The sequence below is a fragment of the Pan paniscus genome, chromosome 6 (assembly GCF_029289425.2).
Source record: "Pan paniscus chromosome 6, NHGRI_mPanPan1-v2.0_pri, whole genome shotgun sequence".
NCBI lineage: Eukaryota > Metazoa > Chordata > Mammalia > Primates > Hominidae > Pan > Pan paniscus.
Window position 1 is genome coordinate 48,712,106 of NC_073255.2, and position 25,531 is coordinate 48,737,636.

The following is a 25,531-nucleotide window of genomic DNA, read 5'->3' on the forward strand; positions in this document are numbered from 1 at the left end:
TGTAAGTCTTCTGTAATTTCTTTCAGCAAATTTTTGTAATTTTCAGGCTATAAGTTTTCCAATTCTTTTTTTCTTTTTTTGAGACAGAGTCTTGCTCTGTCACCCAGGCTGGAGTGCAGTGGCACAATCTCAGCTCACTGCAACCTCCGCCTCCTGGGTTCAAGCCATTCTCCTGCCTTGGCCTCCTGAGTAGCTGGGATTACAGGTGCACCCCACCACCCCCAGCTAGTTTTTGTATTTTTAGTAGAGACAGGGTTTCACCATGTTGGCCAGGCTGGTCTTGAACTCCTGTCGTCGTGATCCAACCTCCTTGGCCTCCCAAAGTGCTGGGTGTGAGCCACTGCGCCTGGCCAAATTTTCCAATTCTTTTGTTAAATTTATTCCTAGGTATTTTATTCTTTTGAAACAATTATAAGTGGAATTGATAATACGACTTAAGAAGAAATCACTTAGGCAGATAGTAAGGGTATGGGAGTCCTTGACAAGGTTTTTCTCTTTAATGAAAAGCAGCTCAAATCATTTTCTATCAAAGAGCAGCCGGTAAAGCTGAGCTGCAGACATAGACAAGCAAGCTGGGAGCTTGCAGGGGTGAATGCTGGCAGGAACTGGGGACTAGACATGTTCAAGATGGAGGCTCCATCTTCCCTTCTCAGCCAGACACGCGTACAGTAAGGAGCAGACAAGATGGCGCAGTCCAAGGAGAATTCATCTGCATAATAAGATTAGAGTGGGGCAACCAGCCTTCCCCCGCTCTCCACCGCCCCCGCCCCCACCCCCACCCTCCGCCCCACACTATGTAAATGTCATACCTGATCAAACCAATCTGTGAGCCCTATGTAAATCAGACACCGCCTCCTCAAGCCGGACTATAAAATAAGGTACATTTGCGCCAGCCAGTCTTTTCTGCTCAGAAGACCCCTCTCCATATGTAGAAAGAGTTGTTTTTCTTTATCTTCTCTTCTGCCTATTAAACCTCTGTTCCTAAACTCCTGGTGTGTGTCTGGTCCTAAATTTCCCTGGCATGAGACGACGAACCCTAAGGTATGTAACCCAATCAACGTAGCCACTTCAGAATTATTATGTTTTAAACATCACTTTTGTTGGGTTGTTTATAGCTGGTGAATAGAAATGGAATTGACTTTTGTATATTGATCTTCTACTCTGCAATCATACTGAACTAGTTTATGAGTTCAATTAATTTTTAATGGATTCTTTAGGATTTTCTGTACACAGCATTATGTCATCTGCAAACAGAGTTATATTTCTCTCTTCCTGTGGTGTTATTTTATATATATATAGGTTTTTATCCGTGGTTCCTGGCCCATAGCCTTTTATAGTCTCTTGTTATAATGTTGGGTGTGTTAGGCCTCAGGAAACAGAATCTCTTGCCTGCCCTCCTTTCACCTGTCCCAAGGCAGGACTCTAATCTTCCCAACTTTCTGATTGTGGGTCTTATGACCCTCCTCTGAGAGGATCCTGCCTCATACCCTGGGGGAAGGAATGCTGACTTCCTGAAGCTTCCATAGAAACCCAAGATAATTGGGTTCAGGAGTTTCCAAATAGCTGAAAATGTGGAGGTTCCTGGAGGGCGGTGCCCCAGGGAGGGCATGGGATCCCTTAGCCCGTTCCCCCACACCTAGTCCTATGTACCTCTTCATCTGTATGCTTTGTAATATCCTTTATAATAAGCTGGTAAATGTGTTTCCTGAGTTCTGTGAGCTGCTCCAGCAAATTAATTAAACCCAAAGAGGAGGTTGTGGGAACCCCGACCCAAACCCGGTGGTCAGAAGTTCTGAAGGCCCAGGTTTGTGGTTGATGTCTGTGGAGCAAGGGTAGTCTTGGGGACAGAGTATTCAACCAGTGGAATCTGATGCTATCTCCAGATAGTGTCAGACTTGAATTGGAGGACAACCAGCTGGTGACCCCTGCTTGATAGTAGGGAGAAACTCCTAAAATTTTGTCACAGAAGTCTTCTATATAGATGATTATTGTTGTGGTGTAAGAGTAGAGGAAAAATGCAGTTTGAGAGAGTTTTTCCTGACATAATTTGTGTCAGTGAATTGGGATTTGCTGGAAAGGCCCTGACCACAGAAACATGTGGTTTGGGAAAAGAAAGAAAAAAAAGGGTGGGCGGGGGGTGGGGCAGTGGTGAGAAACCTTTGATTCCTGGGTGGCCACGTGGTCACCCATGTATGAGGCGGCAGCTGTGTTGAGATTGTAAACCGAAAATAAAATTCTAAGCCCCGTGACGGACTGAATGGGCCTACTCCCTCTTGGCTAAGGAGATCACACCTAAAACCTGAAAAACTAGTTCAGGCCATGACAGAAATGAGGGTGCTGATGTTAGAGTAGGTAGCTAGGCAGACATGAGAAGGGCAGGAGAGGAGGTTTCCCCTGCCCAATCGCCAGCAATGTTAGGCAACCATCAGGTGAAGGTGGTTGTTAAACTGCCTAAAATAATAATTGGTAGTCTCCCAATAGATGGAAAACACCTGAAGCTGGTGATCAGCAGCTTCTCAAAAAGATCTGAGGATTTGGGCAAGCAGGCTTAATCATGCACACTAAGGGGCAAAATGGCAGAGTTTCACTGGTGTATGACCTTCTTCTAGGAACATTTGACTGGTGTGGGAAAAAAATGCCTCAGATGAGCACATTGCACAACTTCAGTAAACACACTGCTCATGTGGCCCCTCTCAAGTGCTGACAGGCCACTGTGTGTTTGGACAGCCCACCCCAAGGAAAGAATCAAGGGAGAGGAAACACAAACCCTGGAACCATGCCAGTGTATAAAACCCCTATTTGGCCAGGTGTGGTGGCTCACACCTGTAATCCCAGCACTTTGGGAGGCTGAAGTGGGTGGATCACAAGGTCAAGAGATCGAGACCATCCTGGCCAACATGGTGAAACCCCATCTGTATTAAAAATATATAAGTTAGCTGGGCCTGGTGGCATGCACCTGTAGTCCCAGCTACTCGGGAGGCTGAGGCAGGAGAATTGCTTGAACCTGAGAGGCAGAGGTGGCAGTGAGCCAAGATTGCACCACTGCACTCCAGCCTGGTGACAGAGTGAGACTCCATCTCAAAAAAAAAAAAAAAAGAAAATTCAAGGATTGGATGGGGCACTTAGATCTCTCAAGTCACCTGCTTGGCCTTCTTCCAAGTGTAATTTGCTTCCTTTTGTTCTTGCTCTAAAGCTTTTCAATAAACTCTCACTCCGGCCTAAACTTGCCTTATTCTCTCACTCTGCCTTATGCCCCTTTGCTGAATTCTTTCCTTTGAGGAAGCAAGAATCAAGTTTGCTGCAGACCCATCGGATTCTTACTGCCAATACAGACATGCCTCATTATACTCTCCTCCCTTTAGAATTCAGGCACAATTGACCAGCATTAACATTAAAACAGAGATCTTAAGACTGTCAAAACAGTTTGTAGCAATAAGATACCAAAGTTCAAACCAGTGCTAATATAGCATCACATGACAGATAGCAGGACCCGAAGAAAATCCAAAATATATTTCTTTGACATATTTTGAAATGACCCTCAAAGCCTCTTTGTGTGTGGAGAAATTTTGCGTATGTAAAGAGTCTCTATTAACATAGCTAGAGCTTTCCCGTTCCAGGTGCTCCCAATCCTGAAGAGACTCACTGAAAGTCTAGCATCTTTTAAAGGTCTACATGGGAAACATTTGCCATCTATTATCTCTAAGGTCGCTACCTATGAGACTTCATCTATATAATAGGAACCTTGGTCTCCACAACCCCTTATCTTAACCTAGACACTTCTTTCTGTTGAGTCCAGGTTTTTAGGTAATAACTCTTTCAACTAATTGCCAATCAGAAAATCTTTGAATCCATCTATAACCTGAAAGCCCCCTTCCCCACTTCTCCAGCTTCAAGTTGTCCTGCCTTTCAAGACAGAATTAAGGCATGTATATGAGGTATCAGTTGATGTCTTATGTCCCCCTAAATTGTATAAAATCCAGCCATAACTCAACCACCTTGGGCGCATGTTCTCAGGACCTCTTGAGACTTTGCCTTGGGCCATGGCCACTCATATTTGGCTCAGAATATTAAAAATTTTAGAGTTTGTCTTTTTTCATCAATAAGGTAAATGTTTCCAGTGGAATTTAAAGATGTATCCAACTCCCAGGGAGTTGGGTCACTGGAGGCATAAGGAAATGCAAACTAATAAGAAAAAAATAAAATATTCAATCTCTTGGCTACTGTTATCTATAATAGCTAAAATGAAAGTAAAAGAGGCTGGGCATGATGGCTCACACCTGTAATCCCAGCCCTTTGGGAGGCCGAGGCGGGCGGATCATGAGGTCAGGAGATTGAGACCATGCTGGCTAAAAGGGTGAAACCCCGTCTCCACTAAAAAATACAAAAAAAAAAAAAAAAAAAAAATTAGCCAGGCGTAGTGGCGGGTGGCTGTGGTCCCAGCTACTCAGGAGGCTGAGGCAGGAGAATGGAGTGAACCTGGGAGGCGGAGCTTGCAGTGAGCTGAGATCGCGCCGTTGCACTCCGGCCTGGGCAACAGAGTGAGACTCTGTCTCAAAAAAAAAAGAAAGTAAAAGAGAGTGTGAAGTTGGGTCTTGAGGCTGGACCAAGCTCAGATGTAGGTCTGAGCTCAGGCCACTAGCCTCAATGCTACCCACAAGTGGGAACATTATGCCAGGACAACAAAAAGTACCTCTAAGAACTGTGGTTACCAAGAAGGTATTCAACGTGGGAGAAGGAGGAAACCAAGTAACGACTGAAGCCAGAGGGAATACTGTGAAGGAATTGTTTCATTTTGTGGATTGGTATCATCAGCTTCCTAAGGCATCTTTACAAAAATGGATTATGAGAATAACTAATTCAGGAGCAGTATCTTTGATTTTAAATGCTGAGAGTGGAAGAGCATGTTTGGGTTGATGCAGGACCCATAGCTCACTATTGAACAGTCACAGATGGGTATATATGATCTGGACACACAGGAGGTAATGCCTGAGGGAACAGCCAGCCTGGTGCACTGGATAAAAGCCACTGTGAGGTCTGTTTACCCTGGGAAGGGAAACTGTTTAACTTCACCTATAAAGGCCAATGGACACCCCAGATGAGGCAGCTGATTCACTTCATATGCAAGCCATGTGCAATTGACTCTATGACCTCAGGGATATTCACCCACTGAATATGTCTGCTACCCAGGTCATAGATAATTAATGTTATAATTTTTTATACAGACAGTGTCTCATCATCTTGCCCAGGTTGGTCTCAAACTCCTGGGCTCAAGCCATCCTCCCTGGCTCAAGACATCCTCCCACCACAGCCTCTCAAAGTGCTGGGATTACAGGTATGACCCACCATGCCCAGCCCTATTTTTAATTTTAATTTTGTTTCTTTTTTTTTTTTTTGGAGACAGAGTCTCGCTTTGATGCCCAGGCTAGAGTGCAGTGGTGCGAGCTTGGCTTACTGCAACCTCCGTCTCCTGGGTTCAAGCGATTCTCCTGCCTCAGCCTCCTGAGTAGCTGGGACTACAGGTGCATGCTGCCACACCCAACTAATTTTTGGTATTTTAGTAGAGACAGGGTTTCACTGTTGTTGCCCAGGCTGGTCTCGAACTCCTGAGCTCAGGCAATCCACCCGCCTTGGCCTCCCAAATTGCTAGGATTACAGGCATGAGCCACTGCGCCTGGCCAATTTTGTTTCTTTTAAAGACAGAGTTCTCACTATGTTACCTAGGCTGGTCTCAAACTTCTGGCCTGAAGTGATCCTGCCCCCTCAGCTTCCCAAAGCATTGGGATTACAGGCATGAACCACCAAGCCTAGCCTATTCTCTCTACTCTTAGGAATGGATCCAAAATTTTCCATAATAAAAAGTTAAAATATTAACACTGCTCAATGAAAGTTAATGGCTTAGTGACTCTGCATTTCTTTCTTCTTTCTGTCATCTTCAATGACACTTCCTATGTTGTTTTACACTGTTCACAGAGTCTGCCTCTCTTTCTCCTGAAGTGTCCTGGTGGACAGGAACTGTGTCCTGTTCACAGTCTTATCTCTGCAACAACGCCACTCACTCCAACAAATACATGATGATGTAAAATACATGTCCTGGGGACATGATGGTGTGTAAAAGCAGATATGGTTGCCAAATCATTGAACTCAGAGTTCAGGGGAACCCTCAATCATTAATTAAATAGTTGTGCCCGTAAATGTACAATTGCTCCTAAGTGTTGCATAGGAGGATATGTAGAGTTAACAGGTGGGGACTCGATTAGTTAGGCAGCTCAGGGAGGCCTCCCTTAGAAAGTAACAATCAGCCTGAGGGATAAGAAGCTTCAGTCTGAAGGATGAGAAGGAATTAACCTTGTTTATCAGTTAGGATGCTTTTGGCTTCAAGTATTGAAAACCGTAACTTAGTTGACTCAACAATAAGGAAAATGGATCATCCCATATAAGATGCCCAGAAATAAAGAAACTTCAACATTGGACAACTCAGTAGTTCAACAATGTCATCAAGAACCCAGGTCCCTTGGGAGGCTGAGGTGGGAGGATTGCTTAAGGCAAGGAGCTTCAGACCAGCCTGGACAATGTAGCAAGACCTCATCTCTACAAATATTTTAAAAATTAGCCAGGCATGGTGGCATGTGCCTATAGTCCCAGCTAATTGAGAGGCTGAGGTGAGAGGATCACTTTACCCAGGAGTTTGAGGCAGCACTGAGCTATGATTGCATTACTGCACTCCAGCATGGTTGACAGAGCAAGATCTTGTCAATAATTAAAATAAACAAACAACAACAACAACAACAAAAACCCACATCCCCTTCATCTTCCTCTTGCTATTGTCAGTGTTGGCTCATTTCCCCTCATATTGCAAAAATGGCTTTCACAGTTCCAGATGTTATGTGCAGAGACAAACGTGACCAACAGAAGAGGAGCCACCACTCCCTGTGCATCTACATTTAGCAGAAAATCTTCCCATGAAGTCTTGAGACAGCATCCCAAGTCTTATTGGCTAGAATCACATGATGCCTAGTCCAATCGATGGCAAGGGTAATGGAATCATCCTATTTGCTTAGACCAATCAAACATGATTTACTCCCTGGAGCTAGAATTGAGCCTTCAGCCTCTTTTCATACAGAAAAGAATGGATTCCTGAACAAAACTGGGCTGTACCAGAAAGGAAAATGGGTGGTGGAGGAATAAATTTGGGGTAGGAACCAATGTTGTTTGCTATGCTTGACAAAGAGGAATGTGAAAGAGGTTTTCCAGCAGTGGGACTAGCATGTGCAAAGGCTCTGAATTGGGAAGGGATACAAGAAATGAGTGTGGCTGAAACATGGAGTGCCAGGGGAAGGGAGCACAGCATAAGATGGGGAGAGCTTGCAAGGCCCAGTGAGTCTTGTGCATTAGTTTCCTGTTGCTGATATGACAAATTATCTCAAATTTAGTGACTTGAAACAGCACAGACTTATCTTACAGTCCTGAAGATCAGAAGCCCAAAATGGGTTTTATGGAGCTAAAATCAAGGTGTCAGCAGAGCTGCATGTGTTCCTTCTGGAGGCTCTAGTGGGGAATCTGCTTTTTGGCATTTCCCACTTCTAGAGGCTGCCTGCATTCCTGGGCTCCTGGCGTCACAACCCTCATTCTCTGCTTGCATCTTCCCATCTCCTTCTCTGACTCTCTGACTCTTACTCTCCTGCCTCCATCTTAGAAGGACCCTTAAGATTACACTGGACCCACTGAGATAATCCGGGATAGTCATCTCATCTCAAAATCCTTAACTTAATCACACCTGCAAAGTCCCTTTTGCCATATAAGATAATAACATATCCACAGGTTCTGGGAATTAGGACATGGACATCTTTGGGGGGCTATTTTGCAGCTCACCACACTATTTTTGGAGTCCTATATTTATCTTAAAAAGACTGCTCTCACAGTCTTTTGAGTGCCTGTGGCTTTTCCAAGTGCAGGATGCAAGCTGCTGGTCTATCTACCATTCTCCGATCTGGAGGGTGGGTGGTCCCTTCTCACAGCTCCACTAGAAGGTGTCCCAGTGGGGAATCTATGTGGGGGCTCCAACCCCACATTTTCCTTTGGTACTACCCTAAATAGAAGTTCTTTCTGAGGGCTCCACCCCTGTAGCAGGCTTCTGCCTGGACACCCAGGCTTTTCCATACTGAAATCTAGGCAGAGGCTCCCAAGCCTCTTTCACTTTTGCATTCTGTGTGCCTGCAGGCTTAACACCAAGTGGAAGTCATCAAGGCTTAAGGCTTACATTCTCCCAAGTGGCAGCTCAAGCTGTACCTGGGCCCCTTTGTGCCCTGGCTGGAGCTGGAATGGCCAGGATGCAGGGAGCAATGTCCCAAGCTATGTAGGACAGCAGGGCCCTGGGTCTGGCCCATGAAACCATTCTTTCCTCCTTGGCCTCTGGGCCTATGATGGGAGGGGCTGCCACAAAGTTCTCTGAAATGCCTTTGAGGCCTTTTCCCCATTGTTTTGGTTATCAGCACTTGCCTCCCTTTTAGTTTTGCAAATTTCTCTAGCAAATGGTTGCTCCACAACCTGCTTGAATTCCTCTCCTAGAAAAGCTTTTTCTTCCTCTGCTACATGGCCAGGCTGCAAAGTTTCCAAATTTTTATGCTCTGCTTCCCTTTTAAATATAAATTCCAGCTGCTTATGCCTGTAATTCCAACACTTCGGGTGGCCGAGGCAGATGGATCTCTTGAGTCTAGGAGTTTGAGACCAGACTGGGCAACATGGCAAAACCCTGTATCTACTAAAAAAACAAAAACAAAAAACGTTAGCGGGGTGTGGTGGTGCATGTCTATATTCCCAACCAGTGAGCAGGCAAAGGCAGGAGAATTGCTTGAACTTAGGAGGCGGAGGTTGTGTTATGCCCAGACCGTTAGTTCCCCAAAGAAGACCACCAGAGTCCAGAGTCAAAGCCAAGCGGCAAGGATCTTTACTACAAGTTCGAACCTGGTCCCTCCATTCCACAGCATACAAGAGGGCCCTGAACAATGCGAGTGTTTGCTTTTTATAGCCTGAAAGTTACAGGGGAACAAAGGAATTCTTTTGGTTCCCGCTCTTTCAGTAAAACTTTGAACGGCTGTCCCCTTATCGGAGACTTTCCTGGTGGTGTTTGTACTGGGCTCAGGAAGTTTGAGAGATATATGGCGATATGTGGTGGGATGGGAAGATGGGATGTGTTTGTACTGGGCTTGTTTGTTTTGAGCCCGGGGCTGAGGAATGTGCCCGGCTCCTTTCAGTTGCAGTGAGCCAAGATCATGCCATTGCACTCCAACCTGGGTGACAGAGGGAGACCCTGTCTCAAAAAAATTAATAAGGTTTATTAAAAAATGAATATAAATTCCACCTTTAAGTCATTTATTTGCTCCTGCATTTGAGCATAGGGTGTTAGAAGCAGCCAGGCCATATCTCAAATGCTTTTCTGCTTAGAAATTTATTCCACCAGATACCCTAAATCAATCATCACACTTTAGTTCAAACTTCCAAAGACCCTTAGAGCATGGACACAATGTAGCCAAGCTCTTTGCTAAGGTGTAACATGCATGACCTTTCCTCCAGTTCCCAATAAGTTTGCCATTTCCATCTAAGACCTCAGAAGCCTGGACTTCATTTTCCATATCACTATCACCATTTTGGTCACAGTCATTTAACCCATCTCTAAGAAGTTCCAAACTTTCCCTCATCTTCCTGTTTTCTGAGCCCTCCAAACTCTTCCAACCTTGGCCCGTTACCCAATTCTAAAGTTGCTCCCACATTTTCAGGTCTCCTTATAGCAATATCCCCTCCTGGTACCAATTTTCTGTATTAGTCTGTTCTTGCATTGCTATAAAGAAATACCTGAAACTAAGTAAGCTATAAAGAAAAGAGGTTTAATTGGCTCATGGTTCTGCAGGCTATACAGGAAGCATGGCGCCAACATCAGCTCAGCTTCTTGGGAGGCCTCAGGAAGCTTACAATCATGGCAGAAAAGGGGGCGGACATGTCACATGGTGAAAGCAGGAGCAAGTGAGATGGAGGGGGAGGTACCACACACTTTTTAATGACCAGATTTCATGAGAACTCACCATCATGAAGACAGCACCAAGCCATGAGGGATCCACCTCCCACCATGACCCAAACACCTCCCACCAGGGCCCACCTCCAGCATTGGGGATTTCAATTCAACATGAGATTTGAGTGGGGACAGATATCCAAAATATATCACCTGCTGAGCCCTGCATACCCTGACAATCACTAGCTGTCCTTTTAAGGCTCATTTGTCATGATAACTTGTCAGAAGGTTTGTGGCTTCTCTCTTGGAAATGGTTATTGACCTTTGAATAAGGACAGTGCTTCATCTGAAGCCTCCTCCCAGCAGTGGAGCAAACTTACAAAACAGTTGCCAATTTCCCGGAATCTAATGTTTCCTTCTGTCTTTGGCAGATATGTAGTGGGACAGGGGGATTACCTAGATATGCTACTGGCCAGCCTTTTCACCAGAGGCTGCAGCTGCTGCTCAGCATTTTCCTGTTTTCCTTTTTCTATTGTTTAAAAATTCTGTGTTGATACAAGCTCTTAATGTTAATGGGTCTCAGAATAAATACAACTGCGACATAGGCTTCACAATGTGTTTTGCTGATTTCATCATGTATTATCATTCTCATTTACTATCACTTTCCTGAGACAGTATTTTCTTTCTGGGACTGTAGGAGTGTGATGTGCTGGGGGCAGGATAAGAGAGACACAAGATGTGATGTGATATGCAGGTGTCTGTGCACCTTCACCTCCGTGCTCCACTTATGCTATTGGCCCTTTCAAGAAGATTTGCCTTTGGTGATGCAAGCTGACCCCCAAAATAGAGAATCAAGGTGAAGGCAGGCCGCTTTAGTTTAGTGGTTTGAATCAGTGAACCACCTCATAATTCCCAAAATGCAGCCTCGCTCACATCCAATGCAATGGGGTCTGAAAATCAAACCCCACAAACTCTTGGAGCTGGTATCTCAGGTTGCTCTAAAAAATTCTTCAAGAATGAAATTCTTCGTCAGTGCTTAACCATGTGCTCTCTATATATCTAGGGTCAAAACGTTGAATGATTCAATCTCTCCAGTCTCTCAGTCAATGAGTAAAAGTGTATTGAAGGCCTCTTCTAAGTCAGTACTTTCGTATCAGGGGCCAAAGAGAATATTCATCCCCACATTAATGGTCTCTTGAGTTTGCCTCTCCCCCGGTGCTCCAGGCCTTCAGTGAAGCTGAGAGAGGAGCCTTCTCTGTAACTAGTCAGGTATCTCCGACCTGTCCTTCCTTCTAGGGTCCTTATGCTCCATATCCCCATCTTCCTGGCAGGAACTCCAGATATTGATGAAAGATACTAGAGTGGGATAGAAAGAACACGAGAGACTCAGCCAGCAGTGCAAGATTAAGTCTTTCTAGCTGTGACCTTGCACAGGCCACCTGGTCTCTGCAGACTTCACTTCTTTGTTCCCATGACTTGCCATCTGAGGGTACTTTCCGTGCTAAGACTCAGTGAATACAAAGGTGTGGCAACCTGAATCTCTGGTTCCTTAAACTAGAGTCTCCCAGTTTCTTCTTTCCAACATAAAACATGGACTTCAGGGGTATTGTCAATGGTTTAATTGGTGCCAAGCAGAATGTCACACAGAAACTGCTTTTACAGAGAATAGGGGGCCAGCCACAGAGAGAACTTTTCTCTGCATTTAAAATATATATACCCTGTACTAAAAATAGCTTATTTTTTTGTAAAATCCTCACAATAACCCTAGGAATTAGGCACTGACTAGGAGTTTCACAGTGAAGAACCTGGGGTTCAAGGAAGTTCCTCAAGGCAAATGAGAAAGGATGGAGGCCAAATTTGAATTTCAGTTCATCACACTCTGAGAACCCTCAGACTATTGTGCTGTCTCCATTTAAAGCACCCTCAGCCCCCACCCAGAACTTGGAAAGGTAAATAGGAAGAGCTTGAAATTAGCAGACTGATGACTCGGCTGGATGTGGTGGCTTACGCCTCTAGTCTCAGCTACTCAGGAGGCTGAAGTAGGAGGATCTCTAGAGTCCAGGAGGTCGAGGCTGCAGTGAGCTATGATCATGCCACTGTACTCCAGCCTGGGCAACAGAATGAGACCCTGTCTCTAAAAAAAAAGACAAAGATGACAGATGCTTTTTTTTTTTTTTTCGATGGGGGTCTCACTTTGTTGCCCAGGCTAGTCTCAAACTCCTGGGCTCAAGTGATCCTCCCATCTCACCCTCCATAGGCATGAACCACCATGACTTTTTCTTTTTCCTTTTTTAATTGAAGCTCTGCATTCTAATTTTGCTTCTTATATTACTTCGGTGATCCTGTGCAAATTATCTTTCTTCCGATCTATAAACTGAGGGAATGGCTCCTAAGGTGCCTTTTAGGCCAACTTCTAGGATTCTAGGAAAACCATCTAAATATCTACCCATTGAATCCATTGAATCTGGCATTCTTTTTTATTGTTGTTGTTGTTGTTGTTGTTTGAGATAGAGTCTTACTCTGTCACCCAGGCTGGAGTGCAGTGGTGCAATCTCTGCTCACAGCCAACCTCCACCTCCCAGGTTCAAGCAATTCTCTTGCCTCAGGCTCCCAAGTAGCTGGGATTACAGGTGTGCACCACCGCGCCCGACTAATTTTTGTAATTTTAGTAGAAACAGGGTTTCACCATGGTGGCTAGGCTGGTCTCAAACTCCTGACTTTCGGTGATCCACTCGCTTTGGCCTCCCAAAGTGCTGGGATTACAGGTGGGAGCCACCGCGCCCAGCCGAATCTGGCATTCTTTACAAAGACCAGTCCATAAACAAATAAAAGAGCTGGCATGTGATGATGCAGCTCTCAGGGCTATAACCTGAAATCCACTTCACTTCCTTCATAGACCAGTTACCTGTCAGCAGAGGCTCAGAAGTTAGCTCTAATACCTGCTTCCAATTCAACAAGCCCCAAAATTGTCTTTAGGAGTATTTTCTAAGTACTATATGCTTGCAAGCACCTAAATGCTTTTCTGTTTATTTTCCTTGGGGCTTTTGATGAAAGCAATCTTTTATCAGATATCTGACAGTTTTTCTATCAGATTAGCCTTGCAAGTTTTCATGTGTCTCATATCCTCTCTTAAACAGATGTTAACTGTTCCTCCACCCTGTCCCCAGCCCCATCAATGGTGCCTGGGTCCTGATTGAGAATAGATGACCAAACCTCACTTCCTGCCCATTTGCCGTGCACCCACAAGGTATTGTCTACAGTAGCTGCATGCAGAACTGCTACAGTAGAGGACTGAAATGATTTTGCAGTTAAAAAAATATGGGAGGAAAGCTCTGGGCTGCCAAAGGAATGCTGCCTCGTTACTGATGTTATGGAAAAAGCAGAGTCAGTCCTGGCTCCACAGCTGAGCTCTGCACAAGGTTTTGCCTCTTGGCTCTTGATCCTCTTAGCAACCAGGCTGCAAGCACAAGAAGCCTCTTTCCCATTCACACAGCAACATCTGCAAGCTTTCAGTCATTCAAGAGGCTGCAGCCCTGGGGAAATCTTGGGTGTTTCCCACTTTAGTATAGGAAATAACTAACTGTAATCTGAGCTCCATTCTGTTGCTTCTCCACTGTGCAGTGATTAATAAGAGCACGGACTCAGAGCCAGACTACTTTGCTTCCAATCTCAGTTAATAATGACCAGTTCTGTGGCCTTGGGGAAGTTATTCAAATTCTCTATGCCTCAGTTCCAACATCTGCAAAGTAAGGATTAATGGCACTATCTACCTCATTGGGTTAAGTATTAAATTTAGATATATAAAAATACAGTATCTTGCATGTCAGATGTACTGTTTGCTAATATTATATGGATTGACGATCATTAAGAAATAGGGGGCCTAGTTCGGCATGAGGAGAATGAGACAACCTCTAATCTTTTTGAAACTTCACTTCCTCTCCTTATACATGGGGTACTTTCTTCAGTATGAATCTCTGCAATTGTCCCTTACGCCTGTTTGTCCTTCACCTGCGTATTCCCAGCCGAACCCAGAGCAGGCAGTCCATCAAAATCTATTGAATACTAAAGGCACAAAGACCTCTACTGACCTGCCATTCTTGACTTCAGACACCAAAGGAGGCTTTTTTTTTTTTTTTTTTTTTTTTTTTTAAATACAGATAGGGTCTCACTTTGTCCCCAGTGGCTGAAGTGGCTTGTTCATAGCTCAATGCTGCCTCGAAATCCTGGGCTCAGTGGATCCTCCTGCCTCAGCCTCCCTGGTAGCTGGGATTACAGGCGCGCGTCACTGTGCCTGGCTAATTTTTTGATTTTTTTGTAGACATGAGTTCTCACCATGTTGCCCAGGCTAGTCTTCACTCTTGGGCTCAAGCAATCTGCCCACTATGGCCTCCCAAAGTGCTGGGATTACAGACTTCGCCTAAAGGAGACTTCTGACACTGGATTACTCTGAAACCTCTACAGAAATTTTAGTAAATGCTTTGATAGCTTAAGGTAGTAACATAAAGTTGCCAAATTTTTACGTTCTTCTCACAAAATTTTGGGACATGACTTTCTAACTCCTTCAGGTGAGCAAGACCATGCCCAGCTAATTTTTTAATTTTTTTGTAAATGGGGCTATGTTGTCCAGGCTGGTCTCGAACTCTTGGGCTCAAGCAAACCTCCTGCCTTGGCCTCTCAAAACGCTGGGATTATGAGGCATAGTATTTAACATCATATTCCATATTGGTGTTAAGGATCTGTACACACAATGAGATTTAAAATTATGCCAATTATTACTTAAATGTGCTCATTCTAGCACTGCTTATGAGTTACGAAATTAAAATGAACCAGATTTTGAAAGGTTGTGCTCAATATTGGGCCGGATTGTTTCTAACTTGCAGGCTATTCAATAGTTAATAGGCCACGCTTCCCTCCAGACATCAAACGTTGGCCTGAAGCTTGGTGAAATGGTACAGGGTGTCATTCTTCCCACAATTTGGAAATTGTCTCTGGGGGTCATTCTGATTAGAAAATGAATATAAAGCTGTCACCTATTCATTCTAGAGTTTGGAGCATTCTAAAAGTAATGTACACATTTGTCATTTCATGACGGCACAGAACATCTTCAATGTAGTTGTACACGAGTCCTTCCATTTCTGAGCCTTGATTAAATCTGAGCAATGCTGACACTGTTATTTAGGAAATCTGGCATTACACAAAAGAAGTCTCCAAACTGAGAGCTCAAAAGATTTAGTTGTTTGGTAAAGATGCCTCATTTGATACATTTGAATGTTACATGTTACACTGTAAACATCAAGTAACACCACAAACATTTTAGAAAAGGAAGTTTATTGGTCTTTAAATGGCTCAAATTGCAAATAAACAAATCGGGTAGTGGCATCAGCCTAAGACACGTGATGCATCTTTGTCAGTTGGCTTCATAGCACCTCAGTACCCAGGAGAGGAAAGGTCTCAAAGCAAAGTCACAATGTTAGTGGTTAGGACCCCTGGTTAAATAAGACTGTAATGAGTACACATGGAGATTGCTGGGCCCGCTGGCCAGTGTTACATTGGTAACTTGAATTCCGCACATGGCATAGCCTATGAGAAATACGAAATGAAAGATGTACATCTCAAACCCTTTAAGGACAAATATTTAACATGAGAAGCTGGATGTAAATATCTAAAGAGTGAGTTCCTAAAAAGCCTATTTTTAACTTTACATACACACCTGTTACCTGGAATGCCTGAACACATCTTTGACCTGTTGAAATTAGGACTGAGAAAAAAGAAAAAAATACTTTGTTGAATCAACTGTCCTAGCCCCACTGCAAAGAGGAAAAAAAAAAAATCTGACAGTGGCATATTTCCCACTGAAATTATGTCCCCAAGTAGCATGCTAGAATTCTTCCAGCAGGTACAGCACACAATGGTGACACAGCCTAATGTGTGGTCAGTGTGTGCCACACGTTTTCTGCACTATACCCAGGTTTGATGGCTTGATGTTAACTTCTGAAAATGTAGCTACAGTGTTCTTCATTATAAACATAAACATAAAAGAATTACTCCTAATAATTCCTGTATCAAACTGTAACTTTATGAATATAAATTTAGAAATGAACAGATGGCAAGCATGAATATTTTCCCCAAGTGTTCTAGTGCAAAATGCATTAGCACTACTGACATTTTCTTCCTATGCCCTGCTCCCAGATTAAAAACTTAACACTTACAGGCTCACCACTAGCAGAAAGGGATTTCCAGGGACCAGAATCTCAGAGAAAAGGAGGGTTCATTCAAACATAACTGGTGCTGAATCCTTGCAGTTGAAAATTATCTTGCAAGTATATATGCTGGCCCTTCATTTAAAATGAACTTGCAGTTTATTAAAAGCGATCAAAGAGCTCTGGAATCTTATTTTCAAGAACCAGAGTATGGCACACATTTTAAATTTGGACAGACTTCTAGCGGACAGTTACTTCTCAAGAATTTTCTATACAAAAGCTGTGCCAGGCATATATTTTCTCACCAGGACACATGGGGCAGCGGACCCCTGGTGTCAGTAAGAACACACCCAGAATGATATAACCGGATATTTTTCAGTTTCTAAATTAAGGCATATTCAAAAAATTCCATGTACAAGTTTACACCACTTTTCTAAGTTACTCACCAGGTAATTAAAGCAGATTCACAGATGAATTACTCTCAGTTTAACTATATGCAACAACCATGCCAATAACTTTTCTTCTAAATTTTGCATAATAATGGTTAAAAAAGTGGTAGTTTAACTATCATGTTCACAATTGTCATTTTTCAAGGCAGTAGAAGACCAAGACATTTTAAAATGATATAAAATTTAAGCTTTATAATAAACACCAGAGGAAGTCACCTTTCCTCCCACTCCCCACCCCCATTTCACCTCTTCAATTTCAAGAAAGACTGCCCAAGAAACACAAGCTTACACGCTACATTCAGGACCATGATAAATGTAGGCAATTATGAAATAAGTTGAACTTTGCTTCTTGGTGAAGCCACATTAATTTCTTTTTAAAGTAAATTTGACTTTCATTGCAGTTCCAATTCATGCTTTTAGTGATATACAACAATTTCCAAAATGTTAAAGTAATTTCAGTCAATTAAGCCTTCAATGGCAATGCTTATAAATTATATTTATTAGTATGGTCAAGATAAGAAAGGAGTTTGGGCTTTGATTATAAAATGCAGCATCTTTCTCTGATTCTCTTGGCTAAACTTTTCCTCTTCTTTTTTCCATTCTTTTCTTTGCTGTCTTCCATCTTTCTCGCTCGAATTTCTCTCATTAAATCAAAAAATACCTAGAAAGAAAAAAAATAGGATAAATAAAGCAAACAGATACATGAACTTGGTACTTCTCCAAATCACAGCAGTAAACTTTGGGGGTAACAGAAGTATAAATATTTAAGAGCTCTTGTTTGGGAGTACAGAGCGGAAAGCATAAAACTAAAGCCTGATTTTCCTAGTATCTTGAAAAAAGGAGGAAACTAGGAAGTTTTCTGAATTACACTTTATGGTAAAAATGTTCATATGTAATAAAACCTGATCTTTCTGTTCCAGTTTTCGAGACAAAAGTCTAAAAAGTTCTATAAGGTGACGACAGACCCAAAGATAGAACTCAATGGATTATATTTAAGTACTTTATAATCAATAAATGTATTTTATTAATTTATATTTAATAATATATGCTTAAATTTATATTTAATAATTTGATTATATTTCATAACTTGGTTTCCTCAGTTCCATTTTTAGAAATGAAGCTGAGGAAGATGGGTGTATGCTTTATCATCTTGATACCAGACACTATGAAACAACTGTCTGTTACTCTGTATTTGAGAATTTATCAGTTTTTGTCTGATGTCTAGGAACCGGTAAATAATGAGATATTAGCATAGTAACTAAGAAAATTACGAGTATAACAATTCAAAGTTAAATTTCAATAAGAAATTCCTCTGTTCTGTAACATAGAAGGGTCTGGAAGGCTACACACTCACACTCCTACTCCACATAAACGGCTGAGAGTATATGATAAAAGGAGGAATAACTTTTATGATCACTTTTGAATTCTGGATTTAAAAAATGTTTTTACTTATAGAATTAAAAAACTCAGTAAGACTAAAGCAAGAAATATGAAAGCGACAATGAGTGCTGTGAGTAAAGAAGCGTGTGTATGTCATGACTGATGTGGCCTTTCCTAACGCGTCTGAAAAAAGCAAGGCACAGAATAGCAGATGGAGCGCTACCTGTGTGTGTGTGTAGGGCAGGAGTATACATGGATTTGTTCGCCCTTGCACAAAGAACAATGAAATAATAAACCAAACCCTAATAATCAATTTCATTTTGAAGAAGGGAGGAGGGTACAAGGAAGAGTGAGGCATCTCTGAGTGTATCTTGCTATAGAATTTCTACTTTAGAGACATAGGTGTTTTACGTATTCAAAAATAAAATTAGGCCAGGCATGGTGACTCACACCTGTAATCTCAGCACTCTGGGAGGCCGAGGCGGGCAGATCACCTGAGGTCAGGAGTTCTAGACTACCCTGGCCAACATGGTGAAACCTCGTCTCTACAAAAAATACAAAAATTAGCTGGGTGTGGTGGCGGGCACTTGTAATCCCAGCTACTGGGAAGGCTGAGGCACAAGAATTGCTTGAACCCAGGAGGTGGAGGTTGCACTGAGCCGAGATTGTGCCACTGCACTCCAGCCTGGGCGACAGAGCAAGACTCAGTCTCAAAAAAAATAAAAAATAAAACAAACAAATAAATAAATAAAACAAAATAGCAAATCCTAAAAATTGAAAATCAAATTAAAATAAATTAAGACTGGCCGGGCGTGGTGGTTCATGCCTGTAGTCCCAGTACTTTGGGAGGCTGAGGTGGGCGGATCACCTGAGGTCAGGAGTTCAAGACCAGCCTGGCCAACATAGAGAAATCCCATCTCTACTAAAAATACAAAAATTAGCCAGGTGTGGTGGCGTATGCCTGTAATCCCAGCTACTCGAGAGGCTGAGGCAGATCACTTGAATTCAGGAGGCGGAGGTTGCGGTGAGCTGAGATCGTGCCACTGAACTCCAGCCTGGGCAACAGAGTGAGACTCCATTTCAAAAAACAAACAAACAAGACACAAACAAGTAAGACTGACTAGAGGAATTATTTCAAAGGTCTATAAGACAGCATAGAAAGTATCTATTTTAGAATAGATGCTAAGGATAAAAATAGGAACAAAACAAAGACAAATCTTAAACTTCTTTTTTTTTTTTTTTTTTTTTTTTGAGAGAGTCTCTGTTGCCCAGGCTGGAGTGGGATGGCGTGATCTCAGCTCACTGCAACCTCTGCCTCCCGGGTTCAAGAGATTCTCCTGCCTCAGCCTCCCAAGTAGCTGGGATTACAGACAGGCACCACCATGTCTGGCTAATTTTTGTATTTTTAGTAGAGACGGGGTTTTGCCATGTTGGCCAGGCTGGTCTCGAACTCCTGACCTCAGGTGATCTACCTGTCTCAGCCTCCAAATGTGCTGGAATTACAGATGTGAGCCACAACACCCAGCCAAACTTCATTTTGTAGTTTGTTTGTGACAGTAATGTTGCTCTTTTGGAACTATTTTATTAATGCAAGGGAGGAATTATGTTAATTTAATTTAGGAACCAAGATCTTCAGTGTAAGAGAAAAGATACAAGTACAAAATCAAAGATGTAAACATTTGTAATGTTAAATTTGAATTGGAAATAACAACATGATCACATTTTTTTCTTTTAATAATACCTATTTCCTAGAACTATTCACTGAAAAATGACAACACAATAGCAACAAGCAAATTATGTAACTATGCTGTGGCTGCTAAATATCATTCCTCCTAAACAGAACCTGAGTTCCTTAGATGAATGGCTGATTCCTGATCTGCAGCAAGAAGCATAAAATTTAAGTCAGAAAGCAACGAAACTATCAAAGATGAATGGGCTGAGTCAAACGGACATAGGACCAACATGAAGGAGCATAAACGGTTAAAGGGAAAAAAGTATAAAACACACACCCACACACAAAGTATGCAACAGAACAGAACACAATGATGACATAAAAGCCATGAGTTTTTGCCCCTAGTGGTTGTGATTCTATTTCCCCAGAGACTAGGAATTTCAGAAGACCTCTGTTTCAAGTCTCTGGCTAACTAGCTAGGACAGGAGGTCTCGATTCTGACTAAATGTAATTATTGGAATACTCCCAATATTGCTTTCTAATGCAGATAAATCACTATGAAAAGGAAACTAGACGAAGGTTTAATTTCTGATTTTATTTTCAATTGAATTTTGTCTGTTTAATTGACACATATTCACAGAGTACACAGTGATGTTTTGATACATATAACGTACAGTGACTAAGACCAGGGTAATTAGCACATCCATCATCTCAATCATTTATTATTTGTGTTGGGAACATTCAATATCCTCCTTTCAGGTATTTGAAACTATACATTATTGTTAAGTATAGTCATCTACAATAGTATAGTACACCAGAGCTCATTCCTCATATCTAGCTGTAATTCTGTATAATTTAACAAATCTCTACCTATCCCTCCCATTCCAGCCTCTAGTATTCTCTGTTCTATTTTTTACTTCTATGAGATCAACTTTTTCTAAGCTTTTACATATGAATGAGAACATGCAGTGTTTAACTGCCTGTTCCTGGCTTATTTCACTTAATTGTCTCCAGTTCTATCCATATTGCCATGAATGACAGGATTTCATCCTTTTCAATGATTGAATAGTACTCTATAGTGTATATCTATCACATTTTCTTTATCCATTCATCTGTTGTTGGCACTTGGGTTGGTTCTGTATCTTGGCTATTGTGAACAGTGCTGTAACAAACAAATGTCATTAATAGGAAAATGGCTGAATTATGGAAAAGTCTAACCATGGAATACTTTGTGGTTTTAAAAAGAATGTGGATACATCTATATGCAGTGACATGGAAGAACTGTAGGATTTATCATAAAATTTAAAAAGCGCACCACAGAAATATGCTCTATATATACAGATACAAAATATATTACGTGTGTGTATATATATACACAAATCCTATTAATACAGGAAGAAAAAACAAGCAAACGCAAACTTTCCCTTAGAGATATGTATGCCTGCTTTTAACGTCTGGAAAGACACACCCGTGTTGGCACTGGTTACTGAAAGGGAGGGGAAAGGAGTGAACTATGGGAGAAAAATGACTCATTTTTCCTCCTTATGTTTCTATATTATGAATTTTTCTTTATATAAGCATGTATCCATGTATTACTTATACAATGAAAAAACCCAAATATGATATTTTCCAAAAAATACAGTGTATTTCTACCAAAATTCTTCCCTCAACATAAAACTGATTCTCTTGACATAATAAATCACACTGCCCCTTTGGACATCTGTTAATATTTGCTCAACTTCTCTCTATTCTGCCAAAATGTTCCTTAAAATCAAGAGCAACCTTGGAGTCGTGAATTAAGACCCAGAGCATTTAGCTAGAAGGATACTAACAAGGTCACTGAATGAATCCAATGAGTACACAAGTAGGATTGCCCAGATGTTCCTCTAGCCTCGGAGTGATCCCTCTGTGACAAGCATGGCTTCCTGAGACATGCCATGCCCCAGCTCTGGTGGCTATGACACTTTTTCATGACTAGATTTAAAATCTGCATCTTTGAAACTTCCACCTAATGGTCTATTTGGACTCCAGATGAGGATAACGCATGAGCCAATGATCTTATGGAGAGCTAGCATTTGTTCTGTGACAAAGCATGACACTTCACAATTTAATAAAAGGAAATAACACTTGCTATTCCTGAAAATTTGTGATCAGGCTTCTAGTAGTGGATGACATAAGAAATGGGAGATACACTAGCTATTCCAACCATTGTTTTGTTTTGTTTTTGAGATAGGGTCTCACTCCATTACCCAGGCTGGAGGGTAGTGGTTATGATCTCGGCTCACTGCAGCCTCCACCTCCCAGGCTCAAGCAATCCTCCTGTCTCAGCCTCCCAAGTAACTGTGACTACAGACATTCGCCACCACACCTGGCTAGTTTTTGTATTTTTTGTAGAGACAGGCTTTTGCCATGTTGCCCAGGCTGGTCTCAAACTCCTGGGCTCAAGTAATCTGCCTGCCTCGGCCTACCAGAGTGCAGGGATTATAGGTGCGTTGGCACCTGGCCCCAACCATTGTTTTGAGTAAAATATTGAAGAAAGAAAGAGAGCATGTGAGCGCCAGAGTTGGCCAGACCCAGAAGCTGCAGATGCCACCACGAACCCCGTGACCTTGAGCCAGTTATGTAATCTCCCCACACCGCAGCTTCCTTGTCTAAAAAGTGAGCATCAGAAGAGTATCTACGCCTCACACAATTAAGGATTAAATGGTTGGTACTTACCACAGTGCCTGGCTCTTATAAACACAAACAAATATTAGCTTTTCTGATTATTAGATTATTTCCTCAGGAAAACAACCACGAACACAAGTATAACCTAATTCTGGAAATTGAATAGTTGCTGCAAATGACTTTTATGTAGCCACTGAGGTACTTTATCTGGTAGCCACTCCGCAGGACGTAGCAGTACATGAAATTATAGTCTTCAGTATGGATTTGCACCTCACTTTACAAGCAGCCTCGTTTAATGTAATTCTGTTTTGGACAGGTGACCACCGACTGCAGACTGTATTAACTGAAACTGGCCACAGCAATGTTTCCTATGTGCTTTTCCAGAATCCTGCCACTTTTCATCAAGAGCTGAAGTCTATTCCCCTTCCTTCTCAACCTAGGTGAGACTTTGTGACTATCTCCAACCTGTAGAATGAGGTAGAAATAATGCTGCATAACTTCAGAGACTATGTCATAAAAGGCCGTATGGTTTCTGCCTGGTTCTTCTTCTCTTGTGACACTTGCCCTTGGAGACTCTGCCCACTGTGCTGTGAGGAAGCCTAAACTAGCACACATGGAAAAGGCCACATGGAGGAGCCCACCTGGAGAGGAACTGAGGCATCCTTGGATAATGGCCAGCATCATCTGGCTGAGCCAGACATGTGCGAACAAGCCTTCAGAACCTAAGTTTAGGTATTTCCAGTGCCTAGACTTGAAGCTTTCAGCTGAGGCAGCAGACACTGTAGAGCAGAGCCAAGCCATTTCCACTGTGCCCTGTTCAAATTCTTGGCCACAGAATGTATAAGCAGAATAAATGACTGTTTTACCCATAAAGGTTCTGGGGTGTACTTTGTTATACAGCCATAGTAACTAAAATGGCCTTATACCTTTATTTTATTTTTTATTTTTTGAAAAATAACACAGTCGTACCTCAGTATCTATGGGGGATTGGTTCCAGAATGCCCGTGGATCCCAAAATCTCTACCTACTCAAGTCCCGCAGCTGGCCCTGCAGAACACATGGATGCAAAAAGCCAGCCCTCCGCATATGCAGGTTTCACATCCTGCTGTATTCTCTGTCTGCATTTGGTTGTGGATGCAGAGCCCACCGACATGGAGGCAGACTGCATCTGTGAAAAAAAAATCTGCACAGCTCAAATCTGTGTTGTTTGAGGGCCAAGTGTCCATGAATATGGCAAAAAGTTCACAAGGGTATTTACAGTGAAAAAAGCATAAACTGTGGCTTAATTCTCTGGAGGCAACCACAGGTACCAGAGTCTTACATATCCTTATGATGTGTACATAGATAATGTGTATGTATGTGTGTTTAAAACACATGGCAGCAAGCTACAGACACCACTCTGTACTTTGTTTCACTTACTTTATAATTGAAGATCATCTGATATCAGCACATTTAGTTCTATCCTCATTTCTTTTTAATGGTTGGGCAAAACTCCATTATTTAAACCAGTCCATTACTGAACACTTGGATATTTCCAGTCTTTTGCTTCTAAAAATAATGCTTCACTGACTACCACTGAACATACATGTATACGTGAGTGCATAATTTGTTCTGTATAATAACATTTTTAGCACTTAAATTGCTGGGTCATAATTCTGATGGGTATCACAAAACTGCCCTTCCACCAACATATGAGAGGTTCCTGTTTTTCTATACTCTTGCTAACAGTATATTCTATTCTCAACCTCTTTGCTTTTTTTCTCCCAAAGTGACGGGTAAAAAAAGGACATTCCACTATATTTTAAAGTTGTACTTCCCTTTTTATAAGTGAGACCGAGCCTCTCTTCCAGTTTAAAGGCCATTTGTGTTTCCTTTCTACGACATGCCAGTTGCTGTTTTTGGGCCATTTTCCCTAGGCTTTTGTCCTGTAAGAGCTGTGCTAATACAGACACCATACTTCCCAGGGCCTCTGATGCCAACAGATGATCACCACAAGGACTGTTACAATATAGCTTTCTATCTTGGACTGCCAGTGTCTGCATCTCTTCCCCACTCCCCTTAGGTTCAAATAGTTTTTATAGTGTGTTCTACAACCTACTCGAAACATCGATTAGAAAAGTATATATATGCTATGAGAATGTTCAACGTTGCCTTTTAAAACCTCAAACACCCTCAATCTTAACATATATTTTCATTAGTACTTTAAAAATATTTGCCATACAAATTGTCTCTTCAAATCTATAATTTTCTAATGACTTAGAAATGGCAGGCACAGGCTGGGCATTTTACATATGTGATTTCATTTCATCTTTACAATAATCCTGTGAAGCAGGTATTCTTGTTCCCATTTCCAAATGGAAGCTAACTGAAATACCCAAGCCCTAGTTACTGTGTTCAGAAACCATGGTTCCCAGGAAACTATGATAGGGCATGCTATGGACTGAATGCTTGTGTCACCCCAAAATTCATATACTGAAACCCGAATTCCTTATGTGATGGCAATAAGAGATGGGGCCTTTGGGTCGTAATTACGTCACTAGGGTAGGGTTGTCATAATGGAATTAGTATCCTAAGAAGAATCAGGAGAGCTATCTCTCTCTCTCTGTCATGTGAGGATACAGCAGGAAGGTACAAGGAAATCCAGCAAATCAGGAAGAAAGCCCTCTCCAGAATCATATTGTCTAAGACCTTGATCTTGGACTCGCCAGCCTCCAGAACTGTGAGAAATAACTTTGTTATTTAAGCAAAACACACATACACACACACACACACACACACACACACACACTTGCCCTAGTCCTAACCTTAGAAAAAATTAGTATCCTGAATAGAATCCTGTAGTACTCACTTTGTACAGATATCTTAGACCTAAAGGAATCTGACAATGTCTTAAAAAGTTAAGAAGCTTAAGACAGCAATGACACTGTCTTAAGACCTACAGCAAAATAACAGAACAAATCTCAAACTTTTTTTTTAACCTAGTACTTTCTGGATCAGGGTTATAAATCTACAAGCACATGCAGCACTTGCTAGAAGCGTAAATTCTCAGGCCCCATTCCAGACCAAATGAATCCAAATGTCTAGGGGTAAGACCCAAGAATGTGTGTTTATCAAGATTTACAGGCAGTTCTTTTGCCTATTGGAGCTTGAGAGGCACACT

General features: G+C 42.0%; 1 protein-coding gene and 1 long non-coding RNA gene across 3 annotated transcripts in view; one reads left to right on the top strand and one right to left on the bottom strand.

Annotated features, from left to right (window-relative positions):
• The first annotated feature begins 859 nt into the window (after positions 1 to 859).
• Positions 860 to 23,244, top strand: LOC117980942 (uncharacterized). The gene is made up of 2 exons (XR_004672446.3): positions 860 to 1,041; positions 22,688 to 23,244. It is a non-coding gene; the product is annotated as an uncharacterized LOC117980942 (long non-coding RNA).
• Positions 15,315 to 25,531, bottom strand: part of RALA (RAS like proto-oncogene A) — an 89,549-nt gene continuing 79,332 nt past the window's right edge. For both annotated transcript variants that reach the window (XM_034964010.3, XM_055115892.2), the window contains one exon: positions 15,315 to 17,313. In XM_034964010.3, the coding sequence (XP_034819901.1) occupies positions 17,191 to 17,313 (123 nt within the window). In that variant the 3' untranslated portion in view covers positions 15,315 to 17,190. The remainder of the gene's footprint in view (positions 17,314 to 25,531) is intronic.